The sequence below is a fragment of the Nerophis ophidion genome, linkage group LG06 (assembly GCF_033978795.1).
Source record: "Nerophis ophidion isolate RoL-2023_Sa linkage group LG06, RoL_Noph_v1.0, whole genome shotgun sequence".
NCBI lineage: Eukaryota > Metazoa > Chordata > Actinopteri > Syngnathiformes > Syngnathidae > Nerophis > Nerophis ophidion.
The window spans coordinates 10,592,917-10,614,664 of NC_084616.1; the positions used below are offsets into that span (position 1 = coordinate 10,592,917).

The 21,748-nt window shown below is 40.2% G+C and overlaps 1 protein-coding gene across 3 annotated transcripts in view; it reads left to right on the top strand.

Annotated features, from left to right (window-relative positions):
• LOC133554181 (inactive dipeptidyl peptidase 10) overlaps window positions 1-20,526 on the top strand; it is a 95,590-nt gene extending 75,064 nt beyond the window's left edge. For 2 of the 3 annotated variants that reach the window (XM_061902624.1, XM_061902626.1), the window contains exons 15-25: window positions 684-731; window positions 1,056-1,174; window positions 1,267-1,314; window positions 5,563-5,661; window positions 10,057-10,123; window positions 10,227-10,418; window positions 10,485-10,539; window positions 12,344-12,443; window positions 19,217-19,275; window positions 19,350-19,422; window positions 19,499-20,526. In XM_061902624.1, the coding sequence (XP_061758608.1) occupies window positions 684-731; window positions 1,056-1,174; window positions 1,267-1,314; window positions 5,563-5,661; window positions 10,057-10,123; window positions 10,227-10,418; window positions 10,485-10,539; window positions 12,344-12,443; window positions 19,217-19,275; window positions 19,350-19,422; window positions 19,499-19,716 (1,078 nt within the window). In that variant the 3' untranslated portion in view covers window positions 19,717-20,526. The remainder of the gene's footprint in view (window positions 1-683; window positions 732-1,055; window positions 1,175-1,266; window positions 1,315-5,562; window positions 5,662-10,056; window positions 10,124-10,226; window positions 10,419-10,484; window positions 10,540-12,343; window positions 12,444-19,216; window positions 19,276-19,349; window positions 19,423-19,498) is intronic. The other variant, XM_061902627.1, reaches the window with a different exon arrangement.
• The last annotated feature ends 1,222 nt before the right edge of the window (window positions 20,527-21,748 follow it).

The window sequence follows — 21,748 nt, forward strand, 5'->3', positions numbered from 1 at the left end:
ACAATTAGTCTGACACTTTTTTATCTCCGGTATAAACATTATTATGCAAACTCGAAGTTAGGTTTTTTGGGGGTTTTTTTTTTTTTTGGTTCTTTGTTGTTGCTATTTTTGCATTACAACATTTGCATCGTAATCTTTTGTTTTGTGATTGTGTGATGTTTTTATAGGTGTAGACTAGATAGATAGATAGATTGTACTTTATTGATTCCTTCAGGAAAATTAAAATTCCAGCAGCAGTGTACAGAGTTGAGATCAATTTAAAGAAAAAAAGTAAAAAGTAAATAATGGGGGTTTAAAAGGAAACAAAATAGAGAAATATTACAAAAAGAATAAAAACAATGGGAATAACAATATAACAGTAAAATAAGAATATAACAAGACAAAGTAGGCAGTAGTGACCATGTTATGAAAACAATGGGGATCCTTAAAAAAACTAAACTAAACTCAGCATTGAGGGTTGGAATTGGGGGGTTGAATCACCAATAATGATTCCCGGGCGTGGCCACCGCTGCTGCTCACTGCTCCCCTCACCTCCCAGGGGGGTGAACATGGGCATGGGTTGAATGCAGAGGACAAATTTCACCACATCTAGCGTGTGTGTGACTATCGTTTGGACTTTAGCTTTTAAAAGGCAACAATTTTTCAGTTATTATTATAATTATTGTTCTTTTTCTACCCATCAGCTATTTCTTGAGTACGGAGGAATCCAAACAAAGACGGCACCTTTACAGGTAACAGAAACAATAACGTCATGGCATGGCCTCTTCATGTACTTAGCAAGCATCCAATCGGGTTAATTCGTCATCAAGGGTTGGAAATGGGGGTTAAATCACCCAAAAATGATTCCCGGGCGCGGCCACAGCTGCTGCTCACTGCTCCCCTCACCTCCCAGGGGGTGATCAAGGGTGATGGGTCCAATGCAGAGAATAATTTCGCCACACCTAGTGTGTGTGTGACAATCATTGGTACTTTAACTGAAGAGCGAGGAAATCTCAATCTTTTTGGAATGATGCTTTACTGTATGTCCCTGAACGCCTCTCCTGTCCTTCCACAAGCGTGGACGTGGATGGTGCGTTCGAGCGCCAGTGCATCACTTGTCACCTCCTGGACGGGTGCCACTTCTTTGACGCCCTTTTCAGCCCCAACCGCACCCACGTCGCCCTCCGATGCCTGGGTAAAAAAAAAGGCCACACGTGCTACGGTGTTACCATCGTGTAAAAAAATAAAAAAATGTCTTTCAATGTCTCGTTTGTAATATTTCTGCAGGCCCGGGGATTCCCAAAGTGACGGTCCACAGCATCCAGGACCCCTACCGTGAGTTCCACAGTTTTATTTGCAAACATCACAAACCTTTTTCTGGCATTTGCGGCCTGCAGTTGTAGTTTTTTTGATGTATATATCTCCATAGATATATATACATGGATCTAAAGTTGTATTACCATACTTTGTATATCGGTACTAGTATAGTACCAGTACACTAATTAATCATATTCGGTACTATACCCCCTCTAAAAAGTACCAGTCCCTGCCCACGCTTTTTTTTCCAAACAAGCATGACAGCGCGTCATCACATCATGTCATTGCTGCTTTTGCGAGCAGAGGAGCATGTTCGGCAGCGCGCACACACAGAGTACTTACAAGCGGACACAGTAGACAGAAAATGGAGAATGGACGCATTTTGGTGTAAAAAAAAACAATATAGATGAAGTTCTAAAACTGAAATGCCCCTCAGGAAGAGGTGCTTTAAGACGTGGCTAGCAGCATCTACAGTGTTTTAGCTGTGCTTACAAGTATTATTATCACTGGATGACGAGGAGTAGCTAAACAGGCTTCACTACACACCGTAGGAGGATACAATAGCTCACCGGCGTCACTATGTAAACAAATGCCATGGGTGGACCTACACTTGAAATCCACTGTAATGATACCAAGTACAAGACAAATAAAGTGAGTTTCTTACAAGTAACAATATCACTGGAGGAGGAGGAGTAGCTAAATATTATTCACTACACACCGTGGGAGGATTCAATAGCTCATTAAACAAACGTCATAGGTGGATTTACACCTGACATCCACTGTAATGATACCAAGTACAAGTCTGATAAAGTAAGTTTCTTACAAGTAGTATTATCACTGGAGGACGGGGAATAGCTAAACATGCTTCACTACACACCGGAGGAGGATACAATAGCTCATTAAAAAAATGCCATTGGTGGATCTACACCTGAAATCCACTGTAATGATACCAAGCACAACACAAATAAAGTAAGTTTCTTACAAGTTGCATTATCACCGGAGGACAAGGAATAGCTAAACATGCTTCACTACACACCGTAGGAGGATACAATAGCTCACCGGCGTCACAATGTAAACAAATGCCATGGGTGGACCTACACTTGACATCCACTGTAATGATACCAAGTACAAGACAAATAAAGTAAGTTTCTTACAAGTACCATTATCACCGGAGGACAAGGAATAGCTAAACATGCTTCACTACACACTGTAGGAAAATACAATAACTCATTAAACAAACGCCATCGGTGGATCTACACCTGACATCCACTGTAATGATACCAAGTACAAGACAAATAAAGTAAGTTTCTTACAAGTAGCATTATCACTGGATGACGAGGAACTATACATGCTTCACTACACACCGTAGGAGGATACAATAGCTCATTAAACAAATGTCATAGGTGGATCTACACCTGACATCCACTGTAATGATACCACGTACAAGACAAATAAAGTAAGTTTCTTACAGGTAGCATTATCACTGGATGACGAGGAATAGCTAAACATGCTTCACTACACAATGTAGGAGGATATAATAGCTCACCGGCGTCACAATTTAAACAAACGCCATGGGTAGATCTACACCTGACATCCACTGTAATGATACCAAGTACAGGACAGATAAAGTAAGTTTCTAGCAAGTAGCATTATCACTGGATGACAAGGAATTATACATGCTTCACTACACACCGTAGGGGGATACAGTTCACCGGCGCCACAATGCAAACAAACGCCATGGGTGGATCTACACCTGACATCCACTGTAATGATACCAAGTACAAGACAAATAAAGTATGTTTCTTACAAGTAACATTATCACTGGAGGACAAGGAGTAGCTAAATATTCTTCAGTACACACCGTGGGAGGATACAATAGCTCATTAAACAAACGTCATAGGTGGACCTACACCTGACATCCACTGTAATGATACCAAGTACAAGACTGATAAAGTAAGTTTCTTACAAGTAGCATTATCACTGGAGGACAAGGAGTAGCTAAATATTCGTCAGTACACACCGTGGGAGGATACAACAGCTCATTAAACAAACGTCATAGGTGGACCTACACCTGACATCCACTGTAATGATACCACGTACAAGACAAATAAAGTATGTTTCTTACAAGTAACATTATCACTGGAGGAGGAGGAGTAGCTAAATATTCTTCAGTACACACCGTAGGAGGATACAATAGCTCACCGGCGTCAAAATGTAAACAAATGACATGGGTGGATCCACACCTGACATCCACTGTAACGATACCAAGTACAGGAGCGTATCTAGTCGATACTACTAGGATTACAGCAATATCTTTTAGCATCACAAAATCTTTTTTCGTTCTTTTAAAATGTACGTTATGTCTATAAACTCAGGAATTTGAATACGACCAAGGTATGATCCTGTAACTACTTGGTATCAGAGCGATACCTAAATGTGTGGTATCATCCAAAACTAATGTCAAGTATCAAAGAAGAGAAGAATAAGTGATTATTACATTTTAACAGAAGTGTAGATAGAACATGTTAAAAGAGAGAGTAAGCAGATATTAACAGTAAGTGAACAAGTAGATTAATAATCATTTCTTACAGTTTGTCCTTTATAATGTTGACAAAATAATTTATACAAGTTGTCTAGTATGTTCATTATTTTATTTAAGGATTAAATTGCAATAATAAACATATGTTTAATGTACTCTAAGCTCTTTTTTTTTTAAATAACGACAATAATGACATTTTTTGTGGTCCCCTTTATTTCGAAAAAGTACCGAAAAATATCGAAATACATATTGGTACCGGTAATGGTACTAAAATATTGATATCGGGCCAACCCCAGCTCAAACTATATATACGTATTGCAGTCTAAAACACGACATTTGTCAATGTATCAAATAACATTTAATACAGATACAAAGGTGGCGACTTGTCCAGGGTGTACCCCGCCCTCCGCCCGATTGTAGCTGAGATAGGCGCCAGCGCCCCCCGCAACCCCAAAAGGGAATAAGCGGTAGAAAATGGATGGATGGACAGATACAAAGGCGGCAGGGTGTTAAAATTGTGTTCAGTAACAAACGTGTCCGCGCCACTCCAGTAAATATATCATGATCGTAATTAATACTTGTGGTCTCTTAATTTTGCCCCCCAAAAAACTAAATCATAATAATAACCACTCCTCTTCAACTTAAAGACAGCGTTAGTCATTTTCAGACGGGGAATAATAAATAGGTTGGTTATTTTTGTTCTTTGTTTTGACTAATTCAACTTGATCAAACCTTTCCTAGCATTACACTCCACAAAATATTACAAGCACGGTATTTGTCATTTTTGCTGATATTGTATCGAATTAATAATAATAATATTAATGATACATTTTATTTGGTATAACGCTCTCCCTGACCACCTGAGGGCACCACAGACTGTGGATGCTTTAAAAAAATGCTTAAAAACCCTTCTTTTTTTTATTTTTAAACCCTTTTTTTTTAGATATAGGCATACTTGTTCTAGCTATTAAGCTGTTCTATTTTTTTTTTCTTTTTTATTGCTATTTTTTGTAATACACTGTAGTACTTTGAGGTTGTTGACCCAGTGTAAAGTGCTTTTTACAAATAAAATCTCTTCTTCTTCTTATTATTATTATTATTATTATTTTCAGAGTACTCAAAGACGCTTTACAGGATAAAAAAATATATATATATAAAAAAATTCAAAGTAATAATATAAAATACAGGAAATATAAAAGCAGTAAATTGAAAAATACATAATAATGCTGGACATTTACAAAACGGGACATTACATTACTGTTTTTGTTTTAGGAGATTACTATCAGTATCGACTCCAATATCGCTATCGTATAAAAATGATAATGGCGCCTATGATACGAAGCTGACACAAAGTTGTATCTTTAAATATACATCATTTCTGTATTAAGCTTGTTTTACAAAATATAAAAATAAAAGCCCCCCGCATGCCTTGACATGGTAGAAAAAGTTTGGACACCCCTCATACAGTATAAATCAACCTGAATATGCAAAATGACATCATTATTTTTCCTAATTGGGTTTTAGATTTTCCAGTTTGGGACATTTTCGGCTAATTTTGGGTTCATTTTTGTACTGTAACATTGTCAAGTACCTGCTTAAGTCCAGCAGAGGCCGCCATAAACAACCAAAGCATCAATAGACTTTGCATTGACATCATTAGACCAACACTGCCCCCTGCTGGTAGCTCTGAGCCCTCAGCAAATGACAATGGTGTTTTCCTCTTGTAGGATACGTGGTCCTGGAGGACAACAACCCCCTGTCCATAGCCCTGGAGGACAAACATCTCCCCGAAACTCTGTTCAGGACATTTTCAACTGACAGCCACGGTACCGCAACTTTTTCTGGTGTCAAGATTGCAGTTCTGGTATTCTCTCTCACAGTACTTAGTTGTCGTCACGCCTCCTTGTATCACAATGGTAGTAATACTCCATTGTTCTAGTCCAACTCCAAGATTATCCGTCCATCCTGGTTATGGTCACATGGGAGCTGGAACCTATCCCAGCTGACTTTGGGAAGAGAGTAACAGAACTATTCTGTGTTACGGTCTTCATTAAACCAGACGTACATGTTTGTGTACACATCAAAGACAATTATATATCCATATAATTATATGTTTATAATTATAAATATATACAATTATACAATTCTATATGTGTATATATAGATATACAGTATATACGTTTTGGCGATATAGTAGTTTTTCAGGAGATGGGCTTGGCCCTTAAGTTCCAGTGAAAGGAACTTTGAATGCTCCAGGTTACCAAAACATTTTGGACAATTCCATGCTCCCAACCTTGTGGGAACAGTTTAGAGAGGGCTCGTTCCTCTTCCAACAAGACTGTGCAACAGTGCACAAAGCCAGGCCCATAAAGACATGGATGACAGAGTCTGGTGTAGATGAACTTGACTGGCCTGCGCAGAGTCCTGACCTGAACCCCGATAGAATACCTTTGGGGTGAATTAGAACGGAGACTGAGAGCCAGACATCACCAATGAATAGTGGAAAATTCCTACGAACACACTCTGCAACCTTGTGGACAGCCTTCCCCGAAGCGTTGAAGCTGTAATAGCTGCAAAAGGTGGATTGACATCATATTGACACCTATGGGTTAGGAATGGGATGGCACTTCAAGTTCATATGTGAGTCAATGCAGGTGGCCAAATACTTTTGGCAACTTAGTGTATGTTTATATACACTATGTTGCCAAAAGTATCCATTTGTGAAATTTCCACGCTCTTAAATATTCCAAAATCAACTTTATTATAAGAAAAATGAAGTGTTTGGGAACAACAGCAACTCAGCCACCAAGTGGTAAGCCACGTAAACCAGTGCACAAAGCAAGGTCCATAAAGACATGGATGACAGAGTCTGGTGTGGATGAACTTGACTGGCCTGCGCAGAGTCCTGACCTGAACCCCGATAGAATACCTTTGGGATGAATTAGAACGGAGACTCAGAACCAGACCTCACCAATGACTAGTGGAAAATTCCTACAAACACACTCTGCAACCTTGTGGACAGCCTTCCCCGAAGCGTTGAAGCTGTAATAGCTGCAAAAAAGTGGACTAACATCATATTGAACCCTATGGGTTAGGAATGGGATGGCACTTCAAGTTCATATGTGAGTCAATGCAGGTGGCCCAACACTTTTGGCAACTTAGTGTATGTTTGTATACACTATTTTGCCAAAAGTATCCATTTGTGAAATTTCCTCGCTCTTAAATATTCCAAAATCAACTTTATTATAAGAAAAATGAAGAGTTTGGGAACAACAGCAACTCAGCCACCAAGAGGTAAGCCATGTAAACCAGTGCACAAAGCAAGGTCCATAAATACATGGATGATAGAATCTGGTATGGATGAACTTGACTGGCCTGCGCAGAGTCCTGACCTGAACCCCGATAGAATACCTTTGGGATGAATTAGAACGGAAATTGAGAGCCAGACCGCACCAATGAATGGTGGAAAATTCCTACAAACACACTCTGCAACCTTGTGGACAGTCTTCCCAGAAGCGTTGAAGCTGTAATAGCTGCAAAAGGTGGATTGACATCATATTGAATGGGTTAGGAATGGGATGGCACTTCAAGTTCATATGTGAGTCAATGCAGGTGGCCAAACACTTTTGGCAACTTATTGTATGTTTGTATACACTATTTTGCCAAAAGTATCCATTTGTGAAATTTCCTGGCTCTTAAATATTCCGAAATCAACTTTATTATAAGAAAAGTGAAGAATTTGGGAACAACAGCAACTCAGTCACCAAGAGGTAAGCCATGTAAACCAGTGCACAAAGCAAGGTCCATAAAGACATGGATGATAGAATCTGGTGTGGATGAACTTGACTGGCCCGCGCAGAGTCCTGACCTGAACCCCGATAGAATACCTTTGGGATGAATTAGAACGGAAATTGAGAGCCAGACCTCACCAATGAATGGTGGAAAATTCCTACAAACACACTCTGCAACCTTGTGGACAGTCTTCCCAGAAGCGTTGAAGCTGTAATAGCTGCAAAAGGTGGATTGACATCATATTGAATGGGTTAGGAATGGGATGGCACTTCAAGTTCATATGTGAGTCAATGCAGGTGGCCAAACACTTTTGGCAACTTATTGTATGTTTGTATACACCATTTTGCCAAAAGTATCCATTTGTGAAATTTCCTGGCTCTTAAATATTCCGAAATCAACTTTATTATAAGAAAAGTGAAGAATTTGGGAACAACAGCAACTCAGTCACCAAGAGGTAAGCCATGTAAACCAGTGCACAAAGCAAGGTCCATAAAGACATGGATGACAGAATCTGGTGTGGATGAACTTGACTGGCCTGCGCAGAGTCCTGACCTGAACCCCGATAGAGCCCATTTGGGATGAATTACAATGGAGACTGAGAGCCAGGCCTTCTCCACCAACATCAGTGTGTGACCTCACCGATGAATGGTGGAAAATTCCTATAAACACAATCTGCAACCTTGTGGACAGCCTTCCCAGAAGAGTTGAAGCTGTGATACCTGCAGAAGGTCATATTGAACCCTATGAGTTAGTAACGGGATGCCTCTTCAAGATCATATGTGAGTCAAGGCAGGTGGCTAAATACTTTTGGCGACATAGTGTATGTTTATATATATGGTGACCACAGATTTAGAGTCTCCTGGGCGTTTAACATGAGGGTCCGTGTCTTTCAATGAGTACGACTAACAAGTTTTGTTTGCTTGTGGCGCTGCCAGCCTTTCCTGTCCTTTCTCTGCTATGTTGACAAACTTATTATGCTAACTGTCAGGCTCAAACACTTATGACATCTATTAAACGAGACAAGAAGCAAGGAATCAAGCAGGGACAGAATTAAATTTGGCTCAGTGAGGAGAAAGGCGCACATCTGCACTACGCTCTGACCAATGATTGTACGCCTCCTCTTTTATTTGGACTTTCCCTGATTACATGGCAACAGCTGTTTCTAAGGGACGGGGGTCATAAACAGCCACTACAGACAGTTCAAAGAAAAGGTCGGTTCTGTTGTTTCACATGCGGTCTGCATCTTCCTCCACTGCGGTTCCACCCAGAGGGCCCGCTTACAGCGCACCTGGACCGCGCCCACTCTCCGCCGCAGCTGGCCGCAGTCCACACCTGTGACTGACGACGTGAGCTGCTTAAAAGACCAGTGGACCCAGGGAATCCTGGCGGGAACTTAGTTCTCTGTTGAAGTACAAACTCTCCGTCACCTGCAAAGTGAGCTGTGCGTCTCACTCTTCCCCGGATCTCCTACGTCCTCGGATTGCTTCCTTCGTCCCTCGACTCCTCGTTTCCTTCCACGGACTACGCTGCCTGTCTTGCCCTTATTGGACTGCATCGCGTCTCTCAACACGCACCTCCAACACTTGCGTTAATCTATACGGGAGGTATAGATTAACGGGATAGCTCGGTTGGTAGAGCGGGCGTGCCAGCAACTTGAGGGTTGCAGGTTCGATCCCCGCTTCCGCCATCCTAGTCCCTGTCGTTGTGTCCTTGGGCAAGACACTTTACCCACCTGCTCCCAGTGCCACCCACACTGGTTTAAATGTAAAAAATTTGATATTGGGTTTCACTATGTAAAGCGCTTTGAGTCACTAGAGAAAACGCGCTATATAAATATAATTCACTTCACTTCACATAGTCTTACAACACACACTCTTGGGTTTTTGACACACACATCATTCTCTAGTTTATTAGTATTGATATTATTATTATATTTAGTATTATGTATATATATATATATATATATATACTTTGTATAAGAATAAATCTTTGGACATTACTGCCATCTGGTGTCCGTTTGCCGTCACGTCCTCAGTAAACCATAACAGGTTCAAAGAAAAGGTTGTCAAACAGTTCAAAGAAAAGGTCCCTGGAGGGGAGTCAGGTCCTGCTTCCTCTCCGCTTTGTTGCTCTCGGGTCAAGACAAAATCTTCCTGTGGATTACAATACATCAAAGAAACAGAACACCTTCATGTTGCTTCCCATCCTACACAGTGGAGTTTTACAAGCCTTCTTCTTGGTAGGATCAAAGACAGCTTTTGGAACTCATTGACACACAACGTTAACTTAAATACAATTATTCTGACGCTAACGATGCTAGGTTAAGCCTTTTTATGTCCAAGAGTCTCCTATTTTTTTTAAACATCAAAGACAATCGAGACTTTTTAATTCTGCTTTTTCTAACGATCGCACCGGTTTGCTTTCCTCAGACGTGCACCTGAAGCTGTCTTTGCCTCGAGGTTACGAGGCCAACTTGCATCCCTTGCTGGTCATTGTGTAAGTAGACAAAAACCACACATGCCCGTGTGACCTTCGGGCCTTCAGTTGTCAAAAGTCTTCAAACCAAACCGGTCTCGTCTGTCCTGTTCCCCCCCGTCAGAGACGGCCTTCCTGGTCGCGAGTCCGTGACAGAGGAGTTCTCCCTGGGCTGGCCTCAGGTCCTGTCCGGCGCCCACGGCGTGGCGTTGGCCTGGGTGGACAGCGGGAGCGGGGCGGGGCGCGGGCAGAAGGTCGCCAGCGCCGCCAGTAAGCTGGGACCGCTTCACGTCAGAGATCACCTGGAAGTAGTGGAGTGGGTACCCCAGCAATCACGCACCTGACCGTGATCACTGCCAGGAACTGACCTTGACTTTTGCAGGTTCTTGATGAAGCTGCCCTACATTGACGACCGCCGCATGGCCCTCTATGGCAAGGTTCATTCTCTTTTTAAATCATTATTATTTCTTTACATTGTCTACAAACCCCGTTTCCATATGAGTTGGGAAATTGTGATAGATGTAAATATAAACAGAATACAATGATTTGCAAATCCTTTTCAACCCATATTCAGTTGAATATGCTACAAAGACAACATATTTGATGTTCAAACTCATAAAAAAATTTTTTTTTTTTTGGGCAAATAATCATTAACTTTGGAATTTGATGCCAACAACACTTGACAAAGAAGTTGGGAAAGGTGGCAATAAATACTGATAAAGTTGAGGAATGCTCATCAAACGCTTATTTGGAACATCCCACAGGTGTGCAGGCTAATTGGGAACAGGTGGGTGCCATGATTGGGTATAAAAACAGCTTCCCAAAAAATGCTCAGTCTTTCACAAGAAAGGATGGGGCGAGGTACACCACTTTGTCCACAACTGTGTGAGCAAATAGTCAAACAGTTTAAGAACAACGTTTCTCAAAGTGCAATTGCAAGAGATTTAGGGATTTCAACATCTATGCTCCACAATATCATCAAAAGGTTCAGAGAATCTGGAGAAATCACTCCACGTAAGCGGCATGGCCGGAAACCAACATTGAATGACCGTGACCTTCGATCCCGCAGACGGCACTGTATCAAAAACCGACATCAATCTCTAAAGGATATCACCACATGGGCTCAGGAACACTTCAGAAAACCACTGTCACTAAATACAGTTTGTCACTACATCTTTAAGCACAAGTTAAAGCTCTACTATGCAAATTGAAAGCCATTTATCAACAACATCCAGAAACGCCGCCATCTTCTCTGGGCCCGAGATCTTCTAAGATGGACTGATGCAAAGTGTAAAAGTGTTCTGTGGTCTGACGAGTCCACATTTCAAATTGTTTTTGTAAATATTCAGTGAATTTTTGTGAATTATATTCTATATAGCGCTTTTCTCAAGTGACTCAAAGCGCTTTACATTGTGAAACCCAATATCTAAGTTACATTTAAAACCAGTGTGGGGGGGCACTGGGAGCAGGTGGGTAAAGTGTCTTGCCCAAGGACACAACGGCAGTGACTAAGATGGTGCAAGCGGGGATCGAACCCGCAACCTTCAAGTTGCTTGCACGGCCGCTCTACCAACCCGTGTCATCCGGAACAAAAAGGTAGCGAACCATCCAGACTGTTATCGTGGAAAAATTCAAAAGCCAGCATCTGTGATGGTATGGGGGTGTATTAGTACCCAAGGCATGGGTAACTTACACATCTGTGAAGGCACCATTAATGCTGAAAGGTACATACAGCTTTTGGAACAACATATGCTGCCATCTTTTTCATGGACGCCCCTGCTTATTTGAGCAAGACAATGCCAAGCCACATTCAGCACGTGTTACAACAGCATGGCTTCGTAAAAAAAAGAGTGCGGGTACTTTCCTGGCCCGCCTGCAGTCCAGACTTGTCTCCAATCGACGCATTATGAAGCGTAAAATACAACAGTGGAAGCTCTACGACTGAAGCTCTACATAAAACAAGAATGGGAAAGAATTCCACTTTCAAAGCTTCAACAATTTGTTTCCTCAGTTCCCAAACGTTTATTGAGTGTTGTTAAAAGAAAAGGGTGATATAACACAGTGGTGAACATGCCCTTTCCCAACTACTTTGGCACGTGTTGCAGCCAGGAAATTCTATATGTTGTCTTTGTAATGCATTCAATTGAATATGGGTTGAAAAGGATATTACAAACGGGGTTTGTAATATTATCATCACTCACATTCATACCTTATTGAAGTTAAAGTTGTGTTTCCCCACAGGCCTTTGGTGGATACCTAACTCTGAAAATGCTAACAGCAACAGAGAAGCTCTTCCAGTGCGCAGCTGCTGTGGCCCCAATAACAGACTTCAGACTTTACAGTGAGTCTATTCATCCACTTATCCACCCACCTTTATATTTACGGTAAATCTTTACAAATCCACTTATCTAGCAAACTATGGATCGACCAATGTAGCAACTTATCTGCGTTTCTTTAACACCGCTTTGCGGTAGCAACCTAGTTATGGATCTACCCACCGACCTAACTATTTGCCGAGTATTAATCTACGTACCAAGATATCAACCAACCGACCTACCTTGTAAGATACCGACCGACCAACTTATCAACCTTCCTGTCTACCTACAAAACTACTAACCAACCTCCCTACCTACCTCTTAACCTACCAATCTGTCTACCGATCTACCAAACTAATCGTTGATCCACCGACCTGTTACCCTAATTATTTATACACTCAACTACCTACTTACCTACCTACATTTGATCCATTCCTACAGACCAAATCTACCTACATAATTAAGTATTTATTTAGCTAACTATTGACTTACAAACCAGCCTACCAAACTAAAGTGACCCGCCTATCTAGTACCTACCTACCGTACTATTTAGCTAACTAGTGACTTACCAACCTGTCTACTACCGGGAAGTTAAATACCTATGAACCTGCCCAACTACTCATTAACCTACCTACTGACTTAGCTATCAACCTACCAACCTGCCTACTTGGCTCCTGAAACCTCCAATAATTATCGATGTACTTAACCACAGACAAAAAGTATTGACCAACTATCAAGCAAACTATTATTCTTTATCTCAGTATCTACCAAACCGATCAATATGCCTACCTATTAACCTACTCAATGAGCCGCTTTTTAACCTAGTTATTGAGCTAACTAGCTACCAACAACTACCTCAACTGACCAAGCTGCCTAAGTGTTATCCTACCAATAGACTAAACTATCAACCTTCCCAGCTACCTACCAAGTTTTTGACTAAGCGACATACATACTTACCTACCAACCTACCTATCTCTCTAGTTGTATATTTAACAGCCTATAAATCAACTTAGTGATCTATTTACCAACAACTACTTCAACCTACCTATGGTACATACCGAAGTATTAAATCAATCAATCAATGTTTACTTATATAGCCCTAAATCACTAGTGTCTAGGCTGTTAAATATACAACTAGAGAGATAGGTAGGTTGGTAGGTAAGTATGTATGTCGCTTAGTCAAAAACTTGGTAGGTAGCTGGGAAGGTTGATAGTTTAGTCTATGGACCAAACTATCAACCTTCCTCACTACCTAACAAACCAACCAATTGAATAACCTACGTGCAGTACCTCCCTAGCAACATAGTCATTGATCTACCCAACTAACTACCTACTACTACCTTAACGTACCTACATACCCAAGTATTTTCACATGTATGGACCAAAACTATCAACCTTACTGGCTATCTAACAAACCAACCAATTGACCAACCTTCGTACAGTACCCCCCTAGCAACATAATCATTGATCTACCCAACTAACTACCTTGACGTACATGCATAACCAAGTTTTCTCCCATGTATGGATCAAACTAAGTATTAAACTACCTATGGACGAAACTATCAACCTTCCTTTGTACCTAACAAACCGACCAATTGACCGAACTACGTACAGTACCTACCTAGAAACCTAATATTTGATCTACACAACAAACTACCAACTATTACCTTAACTTTCCTACATACCTAAGTGTTCTCCTATGTATGGATCAAGATATCAAGCTTCCTTGCTACCTAACAAAACAACCAATTGACCTACCTGCATACAGTACCTCCCTAGCAACATAGTCATTGATCTACCCAACTAACTACTTACTACTACCATAACGTACCTACATACCCAAGTATTCTCCCATGTATGGACGAAACTATCAACCTTCCTTGCTACCCAACAAACTAACCAATTGACCAACCTACCTAGAAACCGAATACTTGGTCTACACAACTAATTACCTACTACTAACTTAACTTTCCTACATACCCAAGTATTCTCCCATGTATGGACCGAACAATCAACCTTTCTAGCTACCTAACAGACCAACCAATTAAGCAAACTATGTACAGTACCTCCCTAGCAACATAGTCATTGATCTACCCAGCTAACTACTTACCACTGCCTTAACATACCTAAATACCCAAGTATTCTCCCATGTATGGCCCAAACTATCAACCTTCATAGCTACCTAACAAATCAACCTATTTACAATACCTCCCTAGCAACATAGTCATTGATCTACCTACTACTACCTTAACGTACCTACATACCCAAGTATTCTCCCATGTATGGATCAAACTATCAACCTTCCTAACTACCTAACAAACCAACCAATTGACCAACCTGTACAATACCTCCCTAACAACAAAGTAATTGATCTACCCAACTAACTACCTACTACGACTTTGACATACCTACATACTCAAGTATTCTCCCATGTATGAACCAATCTATCAACCTTCCTGGCTACCTAATAAACCAACCTACAAACAATACCTCCCTCGCGACATCGTCATTGTTCCACCCAATTCACTACCTTAACGTACCTACATACCCAAGTATTCTCCCATGTATGGACCAAACTATCAACCTTCCTGGCTACCTAACAAACCGACCAATGCACAAACCTACAAACAATACCTCCCTCGCGACATAGTCATTGATCTACCCAATTCACTACCTTAACGTACCTACATACCCAAGTATTTTCACATGTATGGACCAAACTATCAACCTTCCTGGCTACTTAACAATCCAACCAATTGACCAACCTACAAACAATACCTCCCTCGCGACATAGTCAGTGATCTACCCAATTCACTACCTTAACGTACCTACTTACCCAAGTATTTTCCCATGTATGGACCAAACTATCAACCTTCCTGGCTACCTAACAAACCAACCAATTGACCAACCTACAAACAATACCTCCCTCGCGACATAGTCATTGATCTACCTTAACGTACCTAGATACCCAAGTATTCTCCCACATATGAACCAATCTATCAACCTTCCCGGCTACCTAATAAACCAACCAATTGACCACCTACAAACAATACCTCTCTCACGACATAGTCATTGATCTACCCAATTAACTACCTTGACGTACCTACATACCCAAGTATTTTCACATGTATGGACCAAACTATCAACCTTCCTGGCTACCTAACAAACCAACCAATTGACCAACCTGTACAATACCTCCCTAACAACAAAGTCATTGATCTACCTACTACGACCTTAACATACCTACATACCATGAATTGATTAACGTGGACCCCGACTTAAACAAGTTGAAAAACTTATTCGGGTGTTACCATTTAGTGGTCAATTGTACGGAATATGTACTGAACTGTGCAATCTACTAATAAAAGTATCAATCAATCAATCAATCAAAGTATTCTCCCATGTATCAACCAATCTTTCAACCTTCCTGGCTACCTAATAAACCAACCTACAAACAATACCTCCCTCGCGACATCGTCATTGATCCACCCAATTCACTACCTTAACGTACCTACATACCCAAGTATTCTCCCATGTATGGACCAAACTATCAACCTTCCTGGCTACCTAACGAACCGACCAATGCACAAACCTACAAACAATACCTCCCTCGCGACATAGTCATTGATCTACCTTAACGTACCTAGATACCCAAGTATTCTCCCACATATGAACCAATCTATCAACCTTCCCAGCTACCTAATAAACCAACCAATTGACCACCTACAAACAATACCTCTCTCGCGACACAGTCATTGATCTACCCAATTAACTACCTTGACGTACCTACATACCCAAGTATTCTCCCATGAATGGACCAAACTATCAACCTTCCTGGCTACCTAATAAACCAACCAATTGACCAACCTACAAACAATACCTCCCTCGCGACATAGTCATTGATCTACCTTTACGTACCTACATACCCAAGTATTCTCCCATGTATGGACCAAACTATCAACCTTCCTGGCTACCTAACAAACCAACCAATTGACCAACCTATATACAGTACCTCCCTAGCAACATAGTCATTGATCTACCCAATTAACTACATTAATGTACCTACATACCCAAGAATTCTCCCATGTATGAACCAAACTATCAACCTTCCTGGCTACTTAACAATCCAACCAATTGACCAACCTACAAACAATACCTCCCTCGCGACATAGTCATTGATCTACCCAATTCACTACCTTAACGTACCTACTTACCCAAGTATTTTCACATGTATGGACCAAACTATCAACCTTCCTGGCTACCTAACAAACCAACCAATTGACCAACCTGTACAATACCTCCCTAACAACAAAGTCATTGATCTACCTACTACGACCTTAACATACCTACATACCATGAATTGATTAACGTGGACCCCGACTTAAACAAGTTGAAAAACTTATTCGGGTGTTACCATTTAGTGGTCAATTGTACGGAATATGTACTGAACTGTGCAATCTACTAATAAAAGTATCAATCAATCAATCAATCAAAGTATTCTCCCATGTATCAACCAATCTTTCAACCTTCCTGGCTACCTAATAAACCAACCAATTGACCAACCTACAAACAATACCTCCCTCGCGACATAGTCATTGATCTACCCAATTCACTACCTTAACGTACCTACATACCCAAGTATTTTCCCATGTATGGACCAAACTATCAACCTTCCAGGCTACTTAACAAACCAATCAATTGACCAACCTATGTACAGTACCTCCCTCACGACATAGTCATTGATCTACCCAATTCACTACCTTAACGTACCTACATACCCAAGTATTTTCACATGTGTGGACCAAACTATCAACCTTCCTGGCTACCTAACAAACCAACCAATTGACCAACCTACAAACAATACCTCCCTCGCAACATAGTCATTGATTTACCCAATTAACTACATTAATGTCCCTACATACCCAAGAATTCTCCCATGTATGAACCAAACTATCAACCTTCCTGGCTACCTAACAAACCAACCAATTTACAAACCTACAAACAATACCTCCCTCGCGACATAGTCATTGATCTACCCAATTAACTACCTTAACGTACCTACATACCGAAGTATTTTCACATGTATGGACCAAACTATCAACCTTCCTGGCTACCTAACAAACCAACCAATTGACCAACCTACAAACAATACCTCCCTCGCGACATAGTCATTGATCTACCCAATTCACTACCTTAACGTACCTACATACCCAAGTATTTTCACATGTATGGACCAAACTATCAACCTTCCTGGCTACCTAACAAACCTACAAACAATACCTCCCTCGCGACATAGTCATTGATCTACCCAATTAACTACCTTAACGTACCTACATACCGAAGTATTTTCACATGTATGGACCAAACTATCAACCTTCCTGGCTACCTAACAAACCAACCAATTGACCAACCTACAAACAATACCTCCCTCGCGACATAGTCATTGATCTACCCAATTCACTACCTTAACGTACCTACATACCCAAGTATTTTCACATGTATGGACCAAACTATCAACCTTCCTGGCTACCTAACAAACCTACCAATGCACAAACCTACAAACAATACCTCCCTCGCGACATAGTCATTGATCTACCCAATTCACTACCTTAACGTACCTACATACCCAAGTATTTTCACATGTATGGACCAAACTATCAACCTTCCTGGCTACCTAATAAACCAACCAATTGACCAACCTACAAACAATACCTCCCTCGCGACATAGTCATTGATCTACCCAATTCACTACCTTAACGTACCTACATACCCAAGTATTTTCCCATGTATGGACCAAACTATCAACCTTCCAGGCTACCTAACAAACCAACCAATTTACAAACCTACAAACAATACCTACCTCGCGATATAGTCATTGATCTAACCAATTCACTACCTTAACGTACCTACATACCCAAGTATTCTCCCATGTATGGACCAAACTATCAACCTTCCAGGCTACTTAACAAACCAATCAATTGACCAACCTACAAACAATACCTCCCTCGCGACATAGTCATTGATCTACCCAATTCACTACCTTAACGTACCTACATACCCAAGTATTCTCCCATGTATGGCCCAAAGTATCAACCTTCCTGGCTACCTAACAAACCAACCAATTGACCAACCTATGTACAGTACCTCCCTAGCAACATAGTCATTGATCTACCCAACTAACTACCTACTAATACCTTAATGTACATACATACCCAAGTTTTCTCCGGTGTATGGACCAAACTAAGTATTAAACTAACCAAATGATCAACCTTCCAAACCAACCAATTGACCAACCTACAAACAATACCTCCCTCGCGACATAGTCATTGATCTACCCAATTCACTACCTTAACGTACCTACATACCCAAGTATTCTCCCATGAATGGACCAAAACTATCAACCTTACTGGCTATCTAACAAACCAACCAATTGACCAACCTATGTACAGTACCTCCCTAGCAACATAGTCATTGATCTACCCAACTAACTACCTACTAATACCTTAATGTACATACATACCCAAGTTTTCTCCCGTGTATGGACCAAACTAAGTATTAAACTAACCAAATTATCAACCTTCCAAACCAACCAATTGACCAACCTACGTACAGTCCCTACCTAGAAACCTAATATTTGGTCTACACAACGAACTACCTACTACTACCTTAACTTTCCTACATACCCAAGTATTCACCTATCTGACCAAGCTGTTAACCAATCCAAATCTACTTTTAGGTAGGTTGGTTGACCTAAACCAACCTATCTCGTGAGTGGTTTGAGGTTATTCTCCCGTTTCAGACGCGGCGTTCTCTGAGCGATATCTCGGCCTCCCGACAAAGGAGGAGCATGTTTACTCGGTAAGATGCAAGTGAACTGGTAAAACTGACCAGTTAGTCCTCTCTCTGTTGAGTTCTTTCCATTCTCTCTCTAGACCGCCTCTCTACTGGAGGACGTCATCAAACTGAAAGACGAGAACTTTCTTATCTTGCACGGAACGGCGGACGGTAAAACACACGTCGTCCATGTTGTGGACAACCGTCCATCTCTAATGGGTTTGTCTTTACTCCTGGTCCCCTAAAGCCAAGGTACACTTCCAGCACAGCGCCGAGCTCCTGAGCCGCCTGGTGAGGGTGGAGGCCAACTACTCCCTGCAGCTGTACCCGGACGAGGGCCACACGCTGAGGGAACCGCGAAGCGTCCAGCACTTCCAACGCACGGTACTCAACTACTTCCATAGCTGCTTCAAGCACAGCGTCCTCTTGGACCCCGCCAAGGACGAGGAGGAGGATGAGGACTGAGGACTCTGGGAGTAAGGGGTACGGTTCTGGACACCTGGGCTCTAGACCAAACACTTGAAGCTCCTCCTGGAGGAACTTAACTCCCGATTGGCACACAAACGTTTGTGCTGTTTACTGTCGGCTCCAAAAGACACCATTCTTTACAAAGGACACAGGATAAAGTACAAAGGAGTATTTAGGTCCACCTGAAAAGACGATAAATAGTCACGACTACCAGGGATGGATACCGAATTTGGTACTTTTATACGTAGTGACCAAATTCCGGTGGAACTACAGCAGGGGTCACCAACCTGGCACCAGATGAGTCGCCCGCTGGCCTGTTCTAAAAATAGCTCAAATAGCAGCACTTACCAGTGAGCTGCCTCTATTTTTAAAATGTTATTTATTTACTAGCAAGCTGGTCTCGCTTTGCTTGACATGTTTAATTCTAAGAGAGACAAAACTCAAATAGAATTTGAAAATCCAAGAAAATATTTTAAAGATTTGGTCTTCACTTGTTTAAATAAATTATTATTTTTTTTTTACTTTGCTTCTTATAACTTTCAGAAAGACAATTTTAGAGAAAAAATACAACCTTAAAAATTATTTTAGGATTTTTAAACACATATACCTTTTTACCTTTTTAAAATCCTTCCTCTTCTTTCCTGACAATTTAAATCAATAATCAAGTAAATGTATTATTTTTTATTGTAAAGATTTATAAATACATTTTCATTTAATTCTTCAATTTAGCTTCTGTTTTTTTGACGAAGAATATTTGTGAAATATTTCTTCAAACTTATTATGATTAAAATTTTAAAAAAATATTCTGGCATATCTAGAAAATCTTTAGAATCCAATTTAAATCTTATTTCAAAGTATTTTGAATTTCTTTTAAAATGTTTGTTCTGGAAAATCTAGAAGAAATATTTCTATCAAAGACATTTGATAGAAATATTTTTTCTAGATTTTCCAGAACAAACATTTTAAAAGAAATTCAAAATAACAAATAGCTTGGTCCAATTTGTTATATATTCTAACAAAATGTAGATTGGATTTTAACCTATTTAAAACATGTCATCAAAATTTCTAAAATGAATCTTAATCATGAAAAATTACTAATGATGTTCCATAAATTCCTTTTTAAATTTTTTTCAAAAAGATTCAAATTAGCTACTTTTTCTTTTCTTTTTTCAGGGTGAATTTTGAATTTTAAAGAGTCGAAATTGAAGATAAACTATGTTTCAAAATGTAATTTACATTTTTTTCTTGTTTTCTCCTCTTTTATACCGTTCAATTAAGTGTTTTTTTCATCATTTATTCTCTACAAAAAACCTTCCGTAAAAGGAAAAAAAATTTACGACGGAATGACAGACAGAAATACCCATTTTTATATATATATAGATTTATTTATTAAAGGTAAATTGAGCAAATTGGCTATTTCTGGCAATTTATTGAAGTGTGTATCAAACTGGTAGCCCTTTACATTAATCAGTACCCAAGAAGTAGCTCTTGCTTTCAAAAAGGTTGGTGACCCCTGAACTACAGGCTAAAGTACCAAAGCAAGGATGCCTAATAGGAAGCGCTCAAAAGTAAGGCTCCAAATTCTAAATATTGCAGGGGTGTCAAACTCATTTTCATTGAGGGGCCACATGGCAGTTATGGCTGCTCTCAGAGGGCCCATTTTAATAGTGAGTAATAAATAAGGAGGATATAATTACGCAATTTTAGACTTTTTTTTTTTTATGTAAGAAGAAGAATAAGGTTTTTTTAGTTGTTTTTTTACAGCATATTACTGTAAATGGAAAAAGTGTACCACTATATTTTATGATCAAATTACTGTAAAATCTAAAGTTGTTGCCTTTTTAAATAGAAAAATGTTAGCACTGTTGTCTTTTAGGGTAAAATTCTCAAAAACTGGGCAGCCAGTGTTTTGTTTTTTTTTCTGAAATATATAGTTATTTTTAAACAATGTACGATTTAATAGACAATTTGCTTGGAAATCATAAGTCAGATATTCATAAAAACAAGTTTCTAATGAATGATGATTAAA